The following is a 19,714-nucleotide window of genomic DNA, read 5'->3' as shown; positions in this document are numbered from 1 at the left end:
CTAATCTTTTGGAACAGGGCTCTTGTTCTACCCTTTTTGTTGTCCTCTTCTATTTCTATACAGTAACTATTGTGATAGTTCTCTTTGTCCCTACGTACTAGTCGCTGCATTGTTGCATTTAGGGTTCTGACTGTGTTTCTGTCTCCTTTTGCTTTTGCTTTCCTTCCCTCTTTAACCATTTGAAGAGTTTCTTCAGTCATCCATTGAGGTCTTTCTTTTTAACTAGAGGTATTGTCTTTTGGCATTCTTCCCTGATAATGTCTCTGACTTCATTCCATAGTTCTTCTGGTTCTCTGTCAACTAAGTTGAAAGCCTCAAACCTGTTCCTTATTTGATCTTTATATGCTTCTGGGATGTTATTTAAATTGTATTTCAGCATTATGATTGCTTTGTTGTTCTTCTTTAGCTTTACTCTGATTTTCGATACGACCAGTTCATGATGTGTACCGCAGTCTGCTCCTGGTCTTGTTTTCGCAGAAAGTATGGAACTTCTCCATCTTCTGCTACCAATTATATAATCAATTTGATTCCTATATTGACCATTTGGTGATGTCCACGTGTACAGTCGTCTTTTTGGTTGCTCAAAAAATGGCTTTGCAAAAACTAACATGAGGATTTAAGAGCCCTGCAGAATCAGACCAAAGACCTATCTAATCCAGCATCCTGTTTCCCACAATGGCTAATCAGATGCCTATAGGAAGCCCACAAGTAGTACATGACGGCAATAGGCCTCTGCTGCTGTTGTTTTCCAGCAACTGCTGCAGAGAAGGATGGTTTCTCTGTTGCTGGAGGTACATAAGAACACATAAATATAAAAAGAGTCCTGTTGCATTGGACCAGAGGCCCATCTAGTTTCCTACAGTGGCCGGGATGTCCACAAACAGGACATGAGTGTAAAAGCACTTTCCCACTTACAGTACCTTACAAAAATTATCAGACCCCTGACCAATGCTCTCATATTACTGAATTACAAATGGTACATTGTAAGTTCGTTCTGTATGAGTTTTTCAAAATAAAATATCATACAGAACGAAATTACAATGTACCATTTATAATTCAGTAATATGAGAGCATTGGTCAGGAGTCTGATTACTTTTGCAAGGCACTGTATGTACCCTGGGAACTGGTGAGGCATATAGTCTCTAGAGGCACATTAAAGGAAATATATAGCCATCATGACTAGTAGCCACTAATAGCCTTATCTATTATGAATTTTTCTAAGCCTCTTTTGAAACCATCTAATTTGGTAGCCATGTGTGAAGACAGAGCCTTTTATCTGTCCTGAATCTCTCACCATCCACCTTTGTGGGATGCCCCTGGCTTCTAGTATTATGTTGGATACAGAGAGAAACTTCTCCCTGTCTACTAGCTTCACACCATACATAATTTTATAGACCTCTATCATGTCAGTTGTAATCGACTTGAAGGCATATAACAACATCATGTCAGTTCCATTGCTACTATGAATTCTGTCCCATGATTATGCAAATTGTTTGTATCCCTTTCTCTTCTTTTGCTTATACACAAAGGGTCAAACTGGATATGACCATTAACTGTGAGAATACAATTAGTGTTCACATTTTTTGTCATGTGAATAGCAGTTGTGGAGAAGCCTGAGCAGCCTGTGGATGATGGGAAGGGAGGTTTAACTCTTTTTCTTCTTGCCATTTTCCCAACAAAAATCGCCCCTTTGAAGCCACTATTCACCAATGAGAGATTCCCTTGAAATGCATATAGCACCTTTGAGAAATGCAAAGAGGTGTAATCTCCAGTTGCTGCTTTTCAATGCCAGATCAGTAAATAATAAAACCTCCCTCATCCATGACCTAATTGTGGATGAGGCGGCCGATCTGGCATGTATTACCGAGACCTGGGTGAGCGATCTGGGAGGTATTAATCTCTCCCAGTTGTGCCCACCTGGGTATTCGGTTCAGCATCTGGGTAGATCCGAGGGTCGGGGAGGGGGAATCGCTGTGGTCTATAGAAGTTCCATCCCTCTTGTTAGGCACCCTATCCAGGTGGCTAATGGTCTAGAGTGTCTACACATAACATTGGGTCAGCGAGACAGACTGGGAATACTGTTGGTGTACCGTCCACCCTGCTGCCCAACAGCCTCCCTAACTGAGCTGACAGAGGTGGTCTCGGATCTATTGTTGCATTCCCCCCAACTTTTGGTATTGGGGGATCTCAACATTCATGCTGAGGCCGCTTTATCTGGAGCAGCTCAGGACTTCATGACCTCCATGACAGCCATGGGGCTGTCTCAATTTGCTACTGGCCCTACGCATGTGTTGGGGCACACTCTGGACTTGATTTTTGCCTCTGGATTAGGGGATGGTGATCTGAGAGTGAGGAATTTTACATCTATTCCTTTGTCATGGTCAGATCACCGCCTATTAAGGTTTAGACTCACATTGTCTTCTCCCCTCTGCAAGGGTGGAGGACCAATTAAGATGGTCCGTCCCCGGAGACTAATGAATCCTGAGGGTTTTCTGATGGCTCTAGGGAATTTTCCGGCTGATAGAATTGACGGTCCTGTTGAAACCCTGGCCACGCTGTGCAATACAGAAATGGCCCGGGCAGTTGACACGATCGCCCCGGTGCGCCCTCTCCGTTGCAGAGCTCAATTGGCTCCCTGGTTTACCCCGGAGCTAAGAGTGATGAAGCAAGAAAGGAGACGGCTTGAGTGCAAATGGAGGCGAACTCCCGACGGCTGTAATCATGCACTTGTGAGGGTCTCTACCAAACTCTATGTGAAGGCAGTGAGAGCAGCAAAGAAGCAATACTTTGCTGTCTCTATTCAGTCATCTCTTAACCGCCCAGCGGAACTTTATAAAGTTGTCCGGGGACTTTTACACTCTGGTCCCCAGGACGCAATAACACCATCAATTGCCCGCTGTAATGAGTTTGCGCGACACTTTCGTGATAAGATCATGAACATCCGCCGGGACCTTGACTCCATTATTGTAGCAGTTGATCCTAATGAGGTGTCCAGAGCACAGTCTTGTCCTGTTTTACTGGATGAGTTTCAGCTGGTACAGCTCGAGGATGTGGACAAGGTGCTTGGACAGGTGCGGGCGACCACTTCTGCTCTGGATCCTTGCCCCTCATGGCTAATAAAAGCTAGCAGGAATGGAACAGCCGGCTGGGCCAAGGAGGTGATTAATGCCTCTTTACGAGAGGGAGTGGTCCCATCCTGCCTGAAACAGGCGGTGGTGAGACCGCTCCTAAAAAAACCCTCCTTGGACCCTGATAATTTTGACAACTATAGGCCGGTAGCAAATGTTCCATTCCTGGGCAAGGTCCTAGAGCGTGTGGTCGCTCGCCAACTCCAGGCTCTCTTGGATGAAACTGATTATCTGGACCCATTTCAATCGGGCTTTCGGCCAGGGTTTGGTACAGAAACGGCCTTGGTCGCCCTGTATGATGACCTCTGTCGAGAGAAAGACAGAGGGAGTGTAACTCTGTTGGTTCTCCTTGATCTCTCAGCGGCGTTTGATACCATCGACCATGGTATCCTTCTGGAGCGACTTACAGATTTAGGAGTGGGAGGCACTGCTTGGCGGTGGCTCTGCTCCTATCTCGGGAATCGTCTCCAGAAGGTGATGCTGGGGGAACATTACTCGAGTCCCTGGGTACTCCAATATGGAGTCCCGCAGGGTTCAGTTCTGTCCCCCATGCTTTTCAATATCTATATGAAGCCGCTGGGTGAGGTCATCAGGAGTTTTGGAGTGCGTTTCCAGCAATATGCTGATGATACGCAGCTCTACTACTCCTTTTCATCTTCGTCAGGTGAGGCTGTTGATGTACTAGACCGCTGCCTGGCCGCGATAATGGGCTGGATGAGAGCTAATAAACTGAAACTCAATCCTAACAAGACTGAGATGCTGTTGGTGGGAGGGCCCTCTGCCCAGATGGTTGACGTTCGACCTGCCCTAGATGGGGTTACACTCCCCCTAAAGGAGCAGGTACGTAGTTTGGGGGTCTTATTAGATCCGCTCCTGTCACTTGAGGCTCAGGTAGCCTCGGTGGCACGGAATGCATTCTACCAGCTTCGGCTGGTAGCCCAACTAAGACCCTATCTGGACAGGGAGAATCTCGCCTCAGTTATCCATGCTATGGTAACCTCTAGATTGGACTACTGTAATGCACTCTACGTGGGGCTACCTGTGAAGACGGTTCGGAAACTTCAGCTAGTGCAAAATGCTGTGGCCAGAGTTCTCACTGGGACAAAGAAATTTGACCATATAACACCTGTCCTGGCGCAGCTGCACTGGCTACCGATATGTTTCCGGGCCAGATTCAAAGTGTTGGTTCTTACCTATAAAGCCCTAAACGGCATCGGACCGCAATACCTGGTGGAACGCCTCTCTTGCTATGTACCTACCCGTTCATTACGCTCGACGTCGAAGGCCCTTCTCCGGGTCCCAACTCATAAAGAGGCCCGGAGATCAACAACTAGATCTAGGGCCTTCTCGGTGGTGGCCCCCGAACTATGGAATGCCCTCCCAGACGAGATACGCCTGGCGCCTTCTTTGTTATCTTTTCGGCGCCAGGTAAAAACCTACCTTTTCGCCCAGGCTTTTTAAACATTTTAAATTTAATTTTAAACCTAATATGGATTTTAATTTATAAACTCATGGCAATTCTATTTCGGATTTTTATCATGTTATATTTTTCACACTTGCTCATATTTTAATTGTGATTTTATTTGTTGTACACCGCCCTGAGAGCTTTCTGCTATAGGGCGGTCTAGAAATGTAATAAAATAAAATAAATAAAATAAATAAATCTCTGGCTTGCAGACTTTGATATATATGCTTCAGGCAAAATTGGGAATGGAAGAGAAATATAGATTTCATTCAGATTTAGAAAACAATATTTATGTCAGTCTTAATTTACCTTAGTCTAGTTTCTTAAGTACTTACCGCCCTTCAAATCTATGTTTTAAAAAATCAAATAATGCTTTTTGCATCATGTCTGTCACCTGAAAGTAAAGAAGAAACAAATGGATGTAACGTGAGATTAGTTAATTAATATTTTAAATCTTACATGAACAAAATGATGCTTAATAACAGATGTGTGACGAGTTTATACAATTTTAGTACTTGGCAGTATCAAGATAGATTTTTTTTAAAAAAAGTTAACTCTATTCTGAATTAGGAAAAATATTTTTCAAACATTGAACTGCTTCTCTTTGTCACTCTCACCTTTTCACATAGAAAAAAGGTATATAGTTTTGAGCAAAATGAAATTTCTTACCTCATATCCCTTTAAGGAAGGCCCCACTAAGACTACTGGTCGCATAGAAGGCACTACATCATATGGAGGGATGTGCTCTGTCTGATAAAGAGAAAAAGCACTCAACATCTAGTTCCCACATAAAGGTTAATTTCTTCACTTTTTTTTGAATCTAACTGCATTTGCAATGGTATCACTGGGGGAACTGTGAGATGCATTTTTTCCAGGCCCCTTCCAGCATGTACTTTGAAAGTATCAAAAGAGTAATATTCCTATTTGGGAGAATGTTCTAAAGATGCTTCCATCCATCCTTTTGCATAGCCAGCTTAAATTATATTCTGAAATGGAACCAACATTCAGGAGTGCCAAAAATTCACTCCATGAAACTTTAAGATGACTGCCACTCTGAAAGAATGGCAAATAGACTGTATCTACAGAATTCTACTGCCATCAACTTTTGATATGTGAAAGATATAGTCAAAGCAGTTGTAAAATGGAATTATTATCATTGAGAAGAAAGGGACAAGAGGCAAACAAAAGGGAAAAAATATCAGCCCTCAATATAAATATATGATTCATTAAACCATAATGACACTATTCTGAATTCTTATCGCTTATCGGGTTTTTGACTTACATCTACTTTTTCAAATCAATATATATTAGCACAACTGGCATATAAATTCAAAAATATGATTATCACAGCAATTCCTGAATGCCACATAAACAGAATCTCGAACAGCAATCCTCTCTAAAAGACATCTACTAACATGAAAACTGTTTCACAATAACACATAATGTTTCCTAAATTACTCACTTGATGATCATGCAAAAGTTATGAATGGACAATTGACCATTCAATGTGTAAAATGTGTCATACAATTATATGTAAGTATGGTCAAAAGGGTTGTGTTTTGTGTTTTCATATATATAAAAAAGACATAACTAAAACCACCAAAAGTGGCTTATCTAAAACATTGTTTCAGTTTTGTTTGCTGTGGGCAATATGTTTCAAATTCAAAACCACCAACCTGGAAAAATGTTAAAAGTAGGTATGCCAGATCTATTTTTCAAGGGCCTACATAGTATAAATACATCAGTCAACATCACAGAATGTTGTCATTGTTCATTATTTCAGTATTCAACATGTCCCCGGTATAAACACAATAAAAGCAGTAAGGTAGAATACAAAAATAAGAAAACATAGACAAACATTAATACGGCAACAAAACAAAATGCCACAGAAGCAGCAGTCTAAAACATGGAACACATTTGTGTCGGTGTCTTTGTTTACATGTAAATTAGCCATATAATTACTAACCTATGGCAAATGAAGAACAGTGCCCAAGGCATCAAAAGCATGTGGATTTAATTTTTACATGCCAGATCTCACTTACTGCTTAGAAGCAAAGCCTGTTAACTCTGTTGTGTAATTATGAAGATATACTTTAAGAATTATTCTTGCTAAAAATTTAAATAATCTGATTCATGCATTAGTGTAGCAGCCCTCAAGAATAATGTTACAACCCTCTTATATTTAAGAGATCAGTCCCCCACTATTATATATCTATGTCTTATGGTGGCTGTCTACAGAATGGCCTCACAATAATTATAACCCTTGAAAATTAGGGTAGGTACAGATATTACCTTATTTGATGGAATACTGGTATTGGTTAAAATCTACTGTATGCCAGCCTTCAGCTTTCCCCAGCTCTAATTAAATACGCTGTCAAGTGGCAATATGTTAAGGGACTGAAATGGGTAACAGGAGACTTTCACCTCTATATTACTGTTTCAAATTCATTTCAAATAGCTAGTGAGAGAGATTTTTTCATCTGATGGCTGTGCTTTGACTGTTACAGTGAGTTAATTAGAGTGTCTATCCAGATTATTGTGAGCAAATGTCAGCACATGACAGGAATTACTCCTGCACTTGGCAATTTTGATTTTGAGAAATCTGTTTTATAAAAGTGAAAGGACTAAAAAAGAATGAATAGGTGTTGCTCTTAGAAATAGTCCTTCATTAATAAGAAAGATTTAGCCCAGTAAAAAGAAAGAACTTAACCATATTTAAGAGAAAATATAAATGCGATCGTGGTAGTGATGAATTAGAAAACTATTTTTATTTATTTATTAGATACATATCTTGCCTTTCTGGGGAGAAAAAACAGAACACCCAAGGCGGTAATTGCTTTTATGTACTAGTACTCTCCAAAGTAGTGGGCAATGTAACTTTATTATTAATCAAGGAAGATAAACTGGACAAACAAGTGATTTTTTAAAATTCAAGAAGAACAATATAGCTCTGAAGAAGAATGGACCATTGTGAAGATAGTGAAATTGTTTCAATGAGCATAGACCACACTGGCAAAACAATGCTCCCTAGAAAATTATGTATATGATGTATATACAATGCTAGGTGTGAATCTAAGTTAAAAAATAATTGAAGATGCTTTTGTAAGAAAAAGAAAAGAAAAAAGTAAATAATATTAATAGCTAGATTTACTTTCTACTTGCTCATAATTGGCTCCTAAATAACAAATTCTAGTTAGGCCTTTAAGAGCATATTGTATTTTCCAGTCATGGGATGAAAAGACTAGGACAATACACCACATTCGTCAGCCTCCCTATTGAGTAGCTTTTGACTATGAAGGGAGCCACCAGTTCTGTTATCTAATAGGCAAGATGCTACAGTCTGACTGCTGGAGGAGAAGACAAGAACAATGGGAAAGAATTTATATATGACAATAGGAAAAACTCACAGTAGACCGCCAAAACAAGCCTGCAGTTTTCCACTGGTCTTGCTCATCTGCAGATTTTGTACCTAGTGGATTAGAAGTTTAAATACTGACTAAATTAAAAATTGAAAGTTCTTTTTAAAGAACAAGATGAGTATCTGTTTATATTTAACAAAAATTATTATTATAATAAGACTGAATTACAGATAAAAAATCTGGAAAAAATGACAAAGAATAAGCATGCACTAGATAGGTCCTCCGTGGCGCAGAGTGATAAGCGGCGGTAACGCAGCCGAAAGCTCTGCTCACGGCCGGAGTTCGATTCCAATGGAAGGAGGAAGTCGAATCTCTGGTAAAAGGGGTCGAGGTCCACTCAGCCTTCCATCCATCCATTGTTGGTAAAATGAGTACCCGGCATATGCTGGGGGGTAAAGAAAGGCCGGGGAAGGAACTGGCAATCCCACTCCATATATATGGTCTGCCTTGTAAACGTCGCAAGACGTCACCCTAAGAGTCGGAAACGACTTGCACTACAAGTGCGGGGACACCTTTACCTTTTTTTAGATAGGTGCATTATCTGGTCTTGTCAAATTTTTAAAGATATTCCGTTGGGTGCCTATTATTCCATCAAAAAGGAAAAGTACCGTAAGCAAAATTTGACTGAGTCACTCACAGGGCCTAGTCTGCTTGTCTCTACTGCACTTAATTAGCTCGCAGTCTGATAAGTTTCTTCCTTGTTCTAAAGTGACCGCATTATTTCTGCTGCAGGTGATAATGCTAATGACGCCAGTGGCAAAATAAACGCAGCTTGTGTAAAGTAAACTTACCGATTTCTGCTTCTGCTTAGCTACAGCAGCATGGAAAAGAAACAAAGAATAACAAAAGCATGCATGTTATTGGCTTGTCAAAGGACACAGACAGTCAACAGGACTCAAAATGTGACGCAGTGCAGGTGAGCAGGTGTACAGATGGCAGCTTGGAAGTAAGTGTTACCTTCTTAAAGAAGGGCATTCTTTTCTCTTTGGAGTGGGGTGATGTGACACTGTTTGCACTGGGTTTGGGGGAGCGATGGTTTGCTGGAATATCAATTTCTTCTGCATCTAAACCAGTGGCATCTATGTCTATAGCTATATATAGATAAACAATGTAAAATTATCAGATGGCAGGGAGAGGAGAAAAAGGTTAATGAGAAACATTAAACAACAGTATCCCAGGTCAGATGTCCATCAGGAATACCAAACAGAATAAAAATAAAAAGAAGAAAATTTAAAATATATAACACACCAGAAGTAAACACAGGCACGCAGAAGGAATTATATACAATTAAATGTAATTTTTGTTCAATTTTAATTTTTCCAGCTTTACAAATACAAAAGTATCTTCCATTATACTGGAATATACACTTGAAAGAATGACTGGAGATGTATTTCAACATACTTAATCTATAACAAATCTCTCAAAACTAGTGGCATAGGTTGGGCCCTAGGAAAATCCCAAATCCACTTGGTAAATATTAATTAACCTCAAAGAAAAATGCATATTACACATGCTTATCCTGAGGTAGCATAGAGTACTGTTTTGTGGCCTATAACATTTTTTGCTGTTATTAAAATCTACTAATGGGCCATGGAAACATTATGAGCAGATCATATGGCCGTTAGTGGTCAGTGGCAACTAACCATAGGATTTTGACTTCTCAACAGGACTGGAACCAACAATGTTGGTTCCTCTCAGGAAAGAGATGTGAATCGCAAAGTAAGGATTGTATAGATCAGCGTTCACCTCTCGTGAAAACATTTAATATATCATACACAACAAATATTAAATGAAATAAAATTGTTTGGTTATTTGAAACATGCAGGAAACCAGATCTGTTTTATATAGTTGAAGTTTTTAATTCTTTTTCATGAAAGAGACCTACCTACAAAGAGCCCCACCTGATGAGATGTCTTGGTCCCAGCTTAAAAAGTGTAAAGGTGAGTTAAGCAGCAGAGTGACTTCAGCAGCAGGGCAAGGAGGTCAGGGCACACCACTCTGCCCCTCCTTTCCTTGACCTGAAGAAAAGCCAAGCTCTCAATAAAGTAACCCAATAAACTACAAAAACAATTATGCAGGTAGGAAGCCAGCAGGGGTGTGGAGGCTTTCCAGTGTTTTGCACTATGTGTCACATGTACAAGTGTCTGTCTGTTAGACAGAAGCCATGGGTGTGTCTGAGGTGCAATGAGCTCCCGGCTCTCTGGGAACAAGTTCGATCCCTTGAGATCAAGGTGGCTGACCTGGAAAAGCTAAGAGAGGCAGAGAGATTGGTGGATTACGCTTTCAGGGATGTTGTGGTATGTCCCACTCCCCCAACTATTGCTCCCCTGCTGTCAGGAGGAATGTGGGTCTTGGGCAAGGAGAATGAGGAAGAGGGATACAATCCTTTAGAAGGGGCCCATGCCTTGGGGGTTGAGTAGCTATTCTCTTGTACTACTTCTCTGGAGGATAGAAGTATCCTGGTAGTGGGTGATTTGATCATTAGGAACACAGATAGTGGGGTGTGTGATGGGCATAGAGACCACAGGGTTAAATGCTGGCCTGGCACAAAGGTTGCCGATATCGCCTAGATAGCCTTGTAAATAGTGCTGGGGAGGAGTTAGTGGTCATGGTGCATGTTGGCATCAATGGCATGGAAAAATGTAGTTGTGAGATCTTGGAAGCCAAATTTAGGTTGCTAGGTGGGATGCTGCAAGCCAGGACCTCCAAAGTTGCTTTTTCTGAAATGCTACCAGTTCCACATGCAGGGCCAGATAGACAGGAATATTGTGTGTATGAGATGGTGGTGGTAGGAGGGGTCTGGATTTGTTAGACATTTTGGGACAAGCAAGACCTTTTACAAAAGGGGCAGGCTCCACTTGAACTGGGATGGAACCAGACTGTTGGCGCTGAAAATCAACAAGGTGGTAGAGTAGCTTTTAAACTGATGGTGAGAGGAAAACTGACAAACTGAGGAGGGTCTGGTTCAGAACAATCTCACCCTGGAATGAAGATGATAACAGTGATGAAAAGTTAAATGGGAGAGACATAGAATTAGACAAGGTCTGAGAGGCCAAAGAACTGCAAGTCAAAATGTAAATCCTTTACGTTTCTTGAAGAGACACACTGTATACAAGCCTTCGAGCCAAGATGGGTGAACTAGAGCGCTTGGTCTTAGACAAAATCATTAATATAGGGGGCATAATAGAAATAGGGAGTGATCTCTCAAAATAAACCATATAGGAAGGGTAGAGAAGGACATATTGGAGGTGGTGTCACTTTGTACGTCAAATAGGGCATTGAGTCCAGTAAGTTATCAATCCTAAGAGGGGCAGACTCCTCCACAGAATCACTGAGCGTGGTGATACTGGGCCCCAAGATAAATTTAGTATGTGATATTGTCCACCTGATCAAAATGCTCAGGGAGATCTTGAGATGAAGAATAAAATCAAGGAGGCATCCAAAAAAGGAAATGCTGTAGTAATGGGTGACTTCAACTACTTTCACATAAGACTGGCTGAATACATGAATATTTTTCACAGCTACCACATACTGAGTGAAGATGTTGACCCAGTGTACAGCAGCTGTGAAAAAGGCAAATTCCATGGCTAGGGATTATTAGGAAAGGTATTGAAAATAAAACTGCTGATATCATAATGCCATTATACAAATCTATGGTGCAACTGCATTTGGAATACTGTGGACAGTACTTATTGCCTCACCTCAAAAAGGATATTGCAGAGTTGAAAAAGTTTTAAAAGGGGCAACCAAGATGATAAAGGTGATGGAGCGACTCACCTATGAGGAAAGGTTGCAGCAAATGAAGCTTTTTAGTTTAAGGAAAAGGCAAGTAAGAGATGACATGATAGAAGTGTATAAAATGATGCATGGCATGAAGAGAGTGGATAGACAGATGTTTTTCTCCCTCTGTCATAATACTAGAACTCGTGGACATCCAATGAAGCTGAATGGAAAGATTCAGGACAGACAAAAGAAAGTACTTCTTCACAGAGCACATAGTTAAGCTATATAACTTGCTCCCAGAGGAGGCAGTGATGGCCACTAATTTGGATGGCTTTAAAAGAGGATTAGACAAATTCATGGAGAATAACGGTATCAACTAGCCTCAATGGCTATGCTGTGCCTCTACAGTTGGAAACAGTATGCTTATGAATACCAGTTGCTGAAAATTGCAGGAGGGGAGAGTGCTCATATGCTCAGGTACCTTGCAGACATCTGGTTGGCTGCTGTAAAACAGGATACTGGACTAGATGGGCCATTGGCCTGATCCAGCAGGCTCCTCTTATATTCTTAAATTTATTTATAGTTATCTACGGAATGATACAGCTATCCAGGTTACCAGCTGAATTGGCACCAACTGCCTTTGTTTAATTAAAAAGCGTATTCATGTTATATAAAACCTCACACTTGTAAATTATAAATATCTTAAGGAAACAGGAAGAAGACAAGGAGGAAGGAAAACCTATTATAGATCTCTGTGGAGCACACGAATGCTTGATGGAAAGGCTTTACTAAAATAGGAAGTGGTAGTAAGAGGTAGGGTTTGGATGAAAATGAAAGCACTACAAACACTTGGCCCTCTCTTCATTCCCAAAGGAACAAAAATGTGCAGAAAATATGTCACACTTGCAAATGTTACGTTCTCTATGTTTAACGTTCTATCGCTTCTCTTTGTGGATAGCCTAATGCACACTGGTGTTTCAGTACTTTCCTACTGATAACACTGGAAGTAGAGCTCAACATTTAGTGGTTTAGGAAAGTGTGACTGAAAAAAACACAAAGCAATACAACTATAATTCTACAATGCAACAATAAGCCTGTCTCGAGTCTTCAGATTTGCCAGAGGTCCTCTCAAGTCTTGCCAACATCTGACACAAGTTTGGCATGGACAAAAGAAAGTGACTGTACCTAAGCCTTGAAACTCTCTTCTTTGGGAAACCCTCCTAGTCCCCTATTTGATGTCCTTCTGCCATGAGGCAAAAACATGTATTTAGAAAGACCTATTGCCTGTTCACCTGACTTGATCTTGTTTTATTAATGGCTCATATTAAAATGTTTTTATGTGGCTAGTGTTTGATGTTTTACTGCTGGTTAGTTTAGCGATGCCGTCGGGAGTCATGTACTCCCAGCAGGGTCACCCATGGCAGTAAGGTCAAGGGAGAGGAACCAGTCAAAGAACGATCCAAGAAAGTCCTCAACGGCAGAACAGGCAGAGGATAACAATGTGTATGTTACAACGGCTGTGAAGGCGGATGAAGGCTGCAGCTGATAAAAGACTTCCAATCATCATGGTATCCATGCCATGATCAGAGCCTTTTTCTCAAGATTGTGTGTTGATCGTCGTGCACCGATCTCCCCACATAAAACAAATTCACGCAGAGGCGTCTTCCAACCAAACCAAACCAAAAGTCCCATGGCGATCGGCGAATGGCAACGGGGGCAGGACTGTGAAATCCGGAAGCTCCTAGTCATGGACCAGTACATGGGCAGTGGATACAGACTCAATTGTCCTGGCTCAAGGACCGAGGCAGTTGAGTAGTTCGGCAGCTATATCCACGACTGAGCAGTCCTATTCAGGATCCACTCTGCTCACCCCGTATGGGGAGGGGGCTAGAAAAGGTGCCCTAAACATAGTCTGCCTCATCTCTCTCCCTGACTGGATCACCGCATCCAGTGGGGTCACCATTTTGTCGTCGCAAAAGACAAATGAACTTTGGAATGTGGGATATATGGACATTGCTGGACAATACAGATAGTGAACGTTCTGAACACAGGACTGCCATCATTGCGAGGGAGTTGAGATGTTTTAATATTGACATAGCAGCACTCCAAGAAATTTGAAGAGCAGGAGAGGGAAGGAAAGCCTTCCAGATATGGCAAAAAGACATTAACTGTGCTGCTAAGAAAAAAATCTATGCCAGTGCAAAGGCTGAGGTCCAAAGAAGAACTAGAGAACTTAAGAACGCCTGGTGGATAAAGAAAACTCAAGAAATCCAGCATTTTACAGATGCTCATGATGCATGGGGCTTTTTTAATGCCACAAAGGCCATCTATGGACCAACAAATTATGGTACAAATCCCTTACATTCAATAGATGGTACCAAACTTCTAAAGGACAAAGAGTCTATTGCACTGCATTGGAAAGAGCATTACCACAACCTCTTTAATTGTAACTCTATTGTGGCTGATGAGGTCTTCTCGCAAATCCCGCAACAACTAATTAGAAATGAGCTGGCTGTATCCTCTAATTTGGTTGAAGTCAGTAAAGCCATTAATCAAATGAAGAATAACAAAGATAGTGGACCTGATGGGATTCCTGCTGAAGTCTTTAAAGAAGGTGGGCCTTCATAAGCTCATTGAAAAAATCTGGATGAGGGAGGAGATCCCAGAAGACTTTAGGAATGCCATAACAAGAAGGGTGATAGAACAGATTGTGGGAACTACCGAGGCATCTCTCTTCTAGCTACCGCAGGTAAAATCCTTGCAAGGGTACTTGAAAATCACCTCCTACCTATCTCAGAAGACATCCTCCCTGAATCCCAAAATGTTTTCCGCCCTTCCAGGGGGACAGTGGACATGATCTTCACTGCATGACAGCTTCAAGAAAAATGCAGGGAGCAAAACCGACCTCTGTATATGGCATTTATTGATCTGACTAAGGCCTTTGATACTGTAAATCGAACTGCTCTCTGGACCATCCTTCTGAAAATTGGATGCCCTGATAAATTTGTGAATATTTTGTGACTCCTCCATGACAACATGACGGCAACAATTTTGGACAACAATGGCTCTCAAAGTGATCCATTCAAAATGGGATCAGGCATCAAACAGGGATGTGTCATTGCTCTGACCTTATTTGCTATTTTCATCGCCATGATTCTACACCTTGTTGAGGGGAAACTTCCCACTGGTGTGGAAATCACATGTTGAACAGATGGAAAGCTTTTTAATCTCAGTAGGATGAAAACAAAAAGTTAGGTAATTACAACCTCTGTCATAGAACTTCAGTATGCCCAGCGGAGCTGTTTAGGGTAGTATGTGGGCTGTTACATTCTGGCCCTCACAATACTAAAGAAACATCGGAAGCCCGCTGTAACGAATTCGCGGAGCACTTCCAGGACAAGATTGCATGCATCCGTCGGGACTTAGACTCTGATGTTATAACAGAATCCATTGAGGTGTCCAGAGCGCGGCCTTGTCCTTCATTATTGGATGAGTTTCAGTTGGTGAAGCTCGAGGAAGTGGACAAGGTGCTTGGAATGGTGTGGGCGACCATGTGATGTTCCTATATTAATGTATATATGGTAAGTGTTGTTGTTTTAGAAGATACATGGTAAGTGGAGTGAAAGAGGGGGAGTGAATGGGCAGTAGAATGCGAGATGATTGGCTGAGTGTTTAAAATGGCTGAATGTATAAAAAGGAAGAGTGAGAGTGGAATCAGGGGGGGAGAAGAGAAAGAGTGGATTGCTTGGTGGGGTTTAGAGAGTTGTTTACCAGGAGGGAGGTGGAGTTCGGATTAGTATTGAGTAAAACCATATGCTTATGTGCCTTAAGAAGAAATCTTGTTAATCTTGTTAGCTTTGTTATCTGTAATAAATACTTAATTTGGTTTACCAAAGGCCTGATCCTTGGCTGGAGTTTCACAGACCAGAAGGGAGGGTAAGGTAATGACCAAGGCTGAAGGGGAACTGTAACAAATGGTGGCAGCGGTGAAGAGAATAACAATACCAGTATTCAGAGTCTCTGGGAATACTAGTATTGGGACGTTACTGGTGGTTGCCTAGCAGGGGGATCTGTTGAGATCTGTGCTAGAGCGGATAGGTAAACCATAAGAGAGTGCGGTCCGGACTGGTGGAGTCCCTGGTGGTGCCTAGAGACAGGCAGTAACCATGAGCAGGTAGGAACCTGACAGGGAGAGCCAGGGAAGGACGCATCACAGACCACATCTGCTCTGGACCCTTGCCCATCTTGGCTGGTGAAGGCTGGCAGGACCGAAACCACCGGCTGGGCCAAAGAGGTGATAAATGCCTCCTTGAGAGAGAGAGTAGTCCCTGGTAGTCTCAAGGAGGCAGTAGTGAGACCTCTGTTAAAGAAACCTTCTTTGGACCTAGATGTTCTTAACAACTATAGACCGGTGGCGAATGTCCCTTTCTTGGGCAAGGTTTTGGAGCGTGTGGTCGCCGGTCAGCTCCAGGCGCTCTTGGATGAAACCGATTATCTGGATCCGTTTCAATCCGGTTTTAGGTCCGGTTTTGGCACTGAAACAGCCTTGGTCGCCCTGTATGATGACCTTTGTCGGGAAAGGGACAGAGGGAGTGTGACTCTGTTGATTCTCCTTGATCTCTCAGCGGCGTTTGATACCATTGACCATGGTATCCTTCTGGGGAGACTCGCGGAGTTGGGAGTTGGGGGCACTGCTTGGCAGTGGTTCTGCTCCTACTTAGCGGATCGTCGCCAGAAGGTAGTGCTTGGGGAACATTGCTCGACACCCTGGACTCTCCATTGTGGAGTCCCTCAGGGGTCGGTTTTGTCCCCCATGCTTTTTAACATCTACATGCAGCCTCTGGGTGCGGTCATCAGGAGGTTTGGAGTGCGTTGCCATCAGTACGCTGATGACACGCAGCTCTATTTCTTCTTTTCACCTTCTTCAGGTGAGGCTGTTGATGTGCTAAACCGCTGCCTGACCGCGATAATGGACTGGATGAGAGCTAATAAACTGAAACTCAATCCAGACAAGACTGAAACACTGTTGGTGAGCTCTTTACCTGCCCAGATGGTGGATGTTCATCCTGTTCTAGATGGGGTTACACTCCCCTTGAAAGAACAGGTTCGTAGTTTGGGGGTCCTTTTTGACCCTTCCTTGTTGCTTGAGGCTCAAGTGGCCTCGGTGGCTCGGAATGCATTCTACCATCTTCGTTTAGTAGCCCAACTACGCCCCTATCTGGACAGCGATGATCTCGCTTCAGTTGTTCACGCCCTGGTTACTTCTAGATTGGATTACTGTAATGCACTCTACGTAGGGCTGCCCTTGAAGACAGTTCGGAAACTTCAGCTGGTGCAAAACGCGGCAGCCAGGCTATTGACGAGGACCAATCGGTCTGCGCATATAACACCTGTCCTGGCCCGTTTGCACTGGCTACCTATTTGTTTCCGAGCCAGATTCAAGGTGCTGGTTTTGACCTATAAAGCCTTACACGGTGTGGGACCACAGTACCTTGTGGAACGCCTCTCCCGCTATGAACCTACCCGTTCACTTTGTTCAGTATCTAAGGCCCTCCTCCGGGTACCATCTCACCAGGATGCCCGGAGGATTGTTACCAGATCTAGGGCCTTTTCTGTAGTGGTCCCCGAATTGTGGAACAGCTTACCTGAAGAGATATGCCTGGCGCCTACGGTGCTTTCTTTTAGGCGCCAGGTTAAGACCTGGCTGTACTCCCAGGCTTTTTAATCTTTTTAATGTTTTTAATGTTAATGTTTATGTCTACGTTTTATTTTAATATTGTTGTTGATATATGTGATTGATTTTATTATAATATTGTATTTTTAATCTGTTTTGTACACCGCCCAGAGAGCTACTAGCTATGGGCGGTCTAAAAATGAAACAAATAAAATAAATAAATAAAGTATGCTGATGATAATGTGGTCTCCGCACATTCAGAGGAAGAACTTCAAACTATCCTAAATGACTTTGCAGAAGCATATGAAAAGCTTGGCCTCTCGCTTAACATCAAAAAACGCAAAGTGCTTCATCAGCAAATGCAAACCAATCCCTCTGTAGCACCATCAATCCATCTTAATGGTGCAATGCTGGAGAATGTCGATCACTTTTCTTATCTTGGCAGCCATCTCTCTGTAAAAGGTGACATCAATGCTGAAATTCAGCATCGTCTGAGCTCTGCGAGTGCTGCATTCTCCCGAATGAAGCGTAGAGTGTTCGAGGATCAGGATATTCGCAGGGAGACCAAAATGCTTATTTACAAAGCCATTGTACTACCGACCTTACTGTATGCCTGTGAAACATGGACCATCTATAAACGCCACTCCCAATTTCTTAAAAAATCCCACCCACGCTGCCTCCGGAAAATTCTGCAAATTACTTGGGAAGATAGGTGGACTAATGTTAGTGTATTGGAAGAAGCAAAGACCACCAGTGTTGAAACAATGATCCTCCAACATCAACTTCACTGGACCGGCCATGTTGTTTGAATGCCTGATCATCATCTTCCAAAGCGGCTACTTTACTCCCAACTTAAGTATGGAAAACGGAGTATCGGTGGACAGCAAAAGAGGTTTAAAGATGTTCTCAAAGCTAATCTAAAAAAATGTAACATAAGCATCGAAAACTGGGAAGCCTTGGCCCATGAGCGTTCCAATTGGAGGTCGGCCATTATCAAAGGTGCTATGGACTTTGAAGAAGCATGTGTACAGGGCGAAAGGGACAAACGAGCTAAGCAGAAGGCACGTCAAGCAAATCCTCATCATGACCATCTTCCATCTGGAAACCTATGTCCTCACTGTGGGAGGCTGTGTGGATCCAGAATTGGCCTCCACAGTCACTTACGGACCCACTGTTAGACCTTACCCTGGAAGACAATCTTACTCGGCCATGAGTGATCGCCAATGAAATGATTGATGTTTTACTGCTGGTTAGTTTTATCTGCTCTTCTTTTTAAAATCTTTTAATGTGTTTTATTATATTATTGTTGCTGTTATTTGCCTTGGTTGCTATATGTAGAAAGGCAGGATATAAATTGAAATAAATAAACAATAGCACAAACCTATAGACACAAACCTGTCTATTCAGAAGTAAGTCCCATTGAGTTAAATGGGTTTACTCCCAGGTAAGTGATGTCTAAATAACTGGTTCAGAAAATATTAAAGAGAATGAAAATGAGCATGTTCTCTTTATAGCTTGATATATCAAATCCCTGCCAACCATGTAAGTACCAATTACTTCTACTCGATTGCACCAATGACCGCAACTTCTCATCATAACGCTCCAAAGTATTTCCAATTGAGTAACCTGAGCTACTTCTTAGATGGACACATGATAAATACAAAGAGTGAACAGCAGAATGTGTTATTTACTTGTCATGTTTTGCAGAAACGTTGGCTGTAATCCTAAAAAGTAATATATGGAGATGTTTTGAAAGGTTTTACTACAGCCAGTGATCTAGCTGAACATGCATATCAATTTTAATTAGGAAAGAGACTAGCCCATTCTGCTGGATTATTGGGTGCAGGGCTGGCTCTACCATTATGGAAAGTGAGGTGGCAGTTACTGGGGGTCAGCAGTGGCACCTCCCCTGGCTGTTTCTCTAGAGGCCCATGGCTGCACTATTCTGTTAGAGGACAGAGTGATGCGTTCCACATGGCCTGTCCTGCACCCCCATTGTGAGCTTGTTGGCCCTAGTTATGCAGGTGGACACTATCCTTTTGCCATTACTGAAAAAAAAAATTAAACTGCCAGTCTAGTCAGTTTCTGTACATGGAATTGTGGGAGTGCCATCTTGTCTTTTGTTTCAGACAGCAAACTGTTTCTCCCTACAAACCTGTCTCAGAATAGAGGTGTCCAAAACGAGTTCTTCTATATCATGTTTTATTATTTATTGAGGAATGGCTCTAAAATAAAAGAGACATAAATATATGCAACAACATTTTAGAGAAGCCATAGCATAACTTTTAAATATTAAATTCTGGGA

At 42.1% G+C, this 19,714-nt stretch overlaps 1 protein-coding gene across 5 annotated transcripts in view; it reads right to left on the bottom strand.

Annotated features, from left to right (window-relative positions):
* CACNB2 (calcium voltage-gated channel auxiliary subunit beta 2) overlaps window positions 1-19,714 on the bottom strand; it is a 163,359-nt gene that overhangs the window by 33,431 nt on the left and 110,214 nt on the right. For 3 of the 5 annotated variants that reach the window (XM_061587867.1, XM_061587866.1, XM_061587865.1), the window contains exons 6-8: window positions 8,970-9,103; window positions 5,263-5,343; window positions 4,929-4,987 (exon numbers count right to left, since the gene is read on the bottom strand). In XM_061587867.1, the coding sequence (XP_061443851.1) occupies window positions 4,929-4,987; window positions 5,263-5,343; window positions 8,970-9,103 (274 nt within the window). Of the gene's footprint in view, window positions 1-4,928; window positions 4,988-5,262; window positions 5,344-8,803; window positions 8,824-8,969; window positions 9,104-19,714 lie in introns of all 5 variants that reach the window. The other 2 variants (XM_061587869.1, XM_061587868.1) reach the window with 1 other exon arrangement.

Source organism: Rhineura floridana, chromosome 10, assembly GCF_030035675.1.
Source record: "Rhineura floridana isolate rRhiFlo1 chromosome 10, rRhiFlo1.hap2, whole genome shotgun sequence".
In the NCBI taxonomy this organism is placed as follows: domain Eukaryota; kingdom Metazoa; phylum Chordata; class Lepidosauria; order Squamata; family Rhineuridae; genus Rhineura; species Rhineura floridana.
Note: the sequence above shows the minus strand (reverse complement) of the source record. Positions and strands in the feature narration are given on the sequence as shown.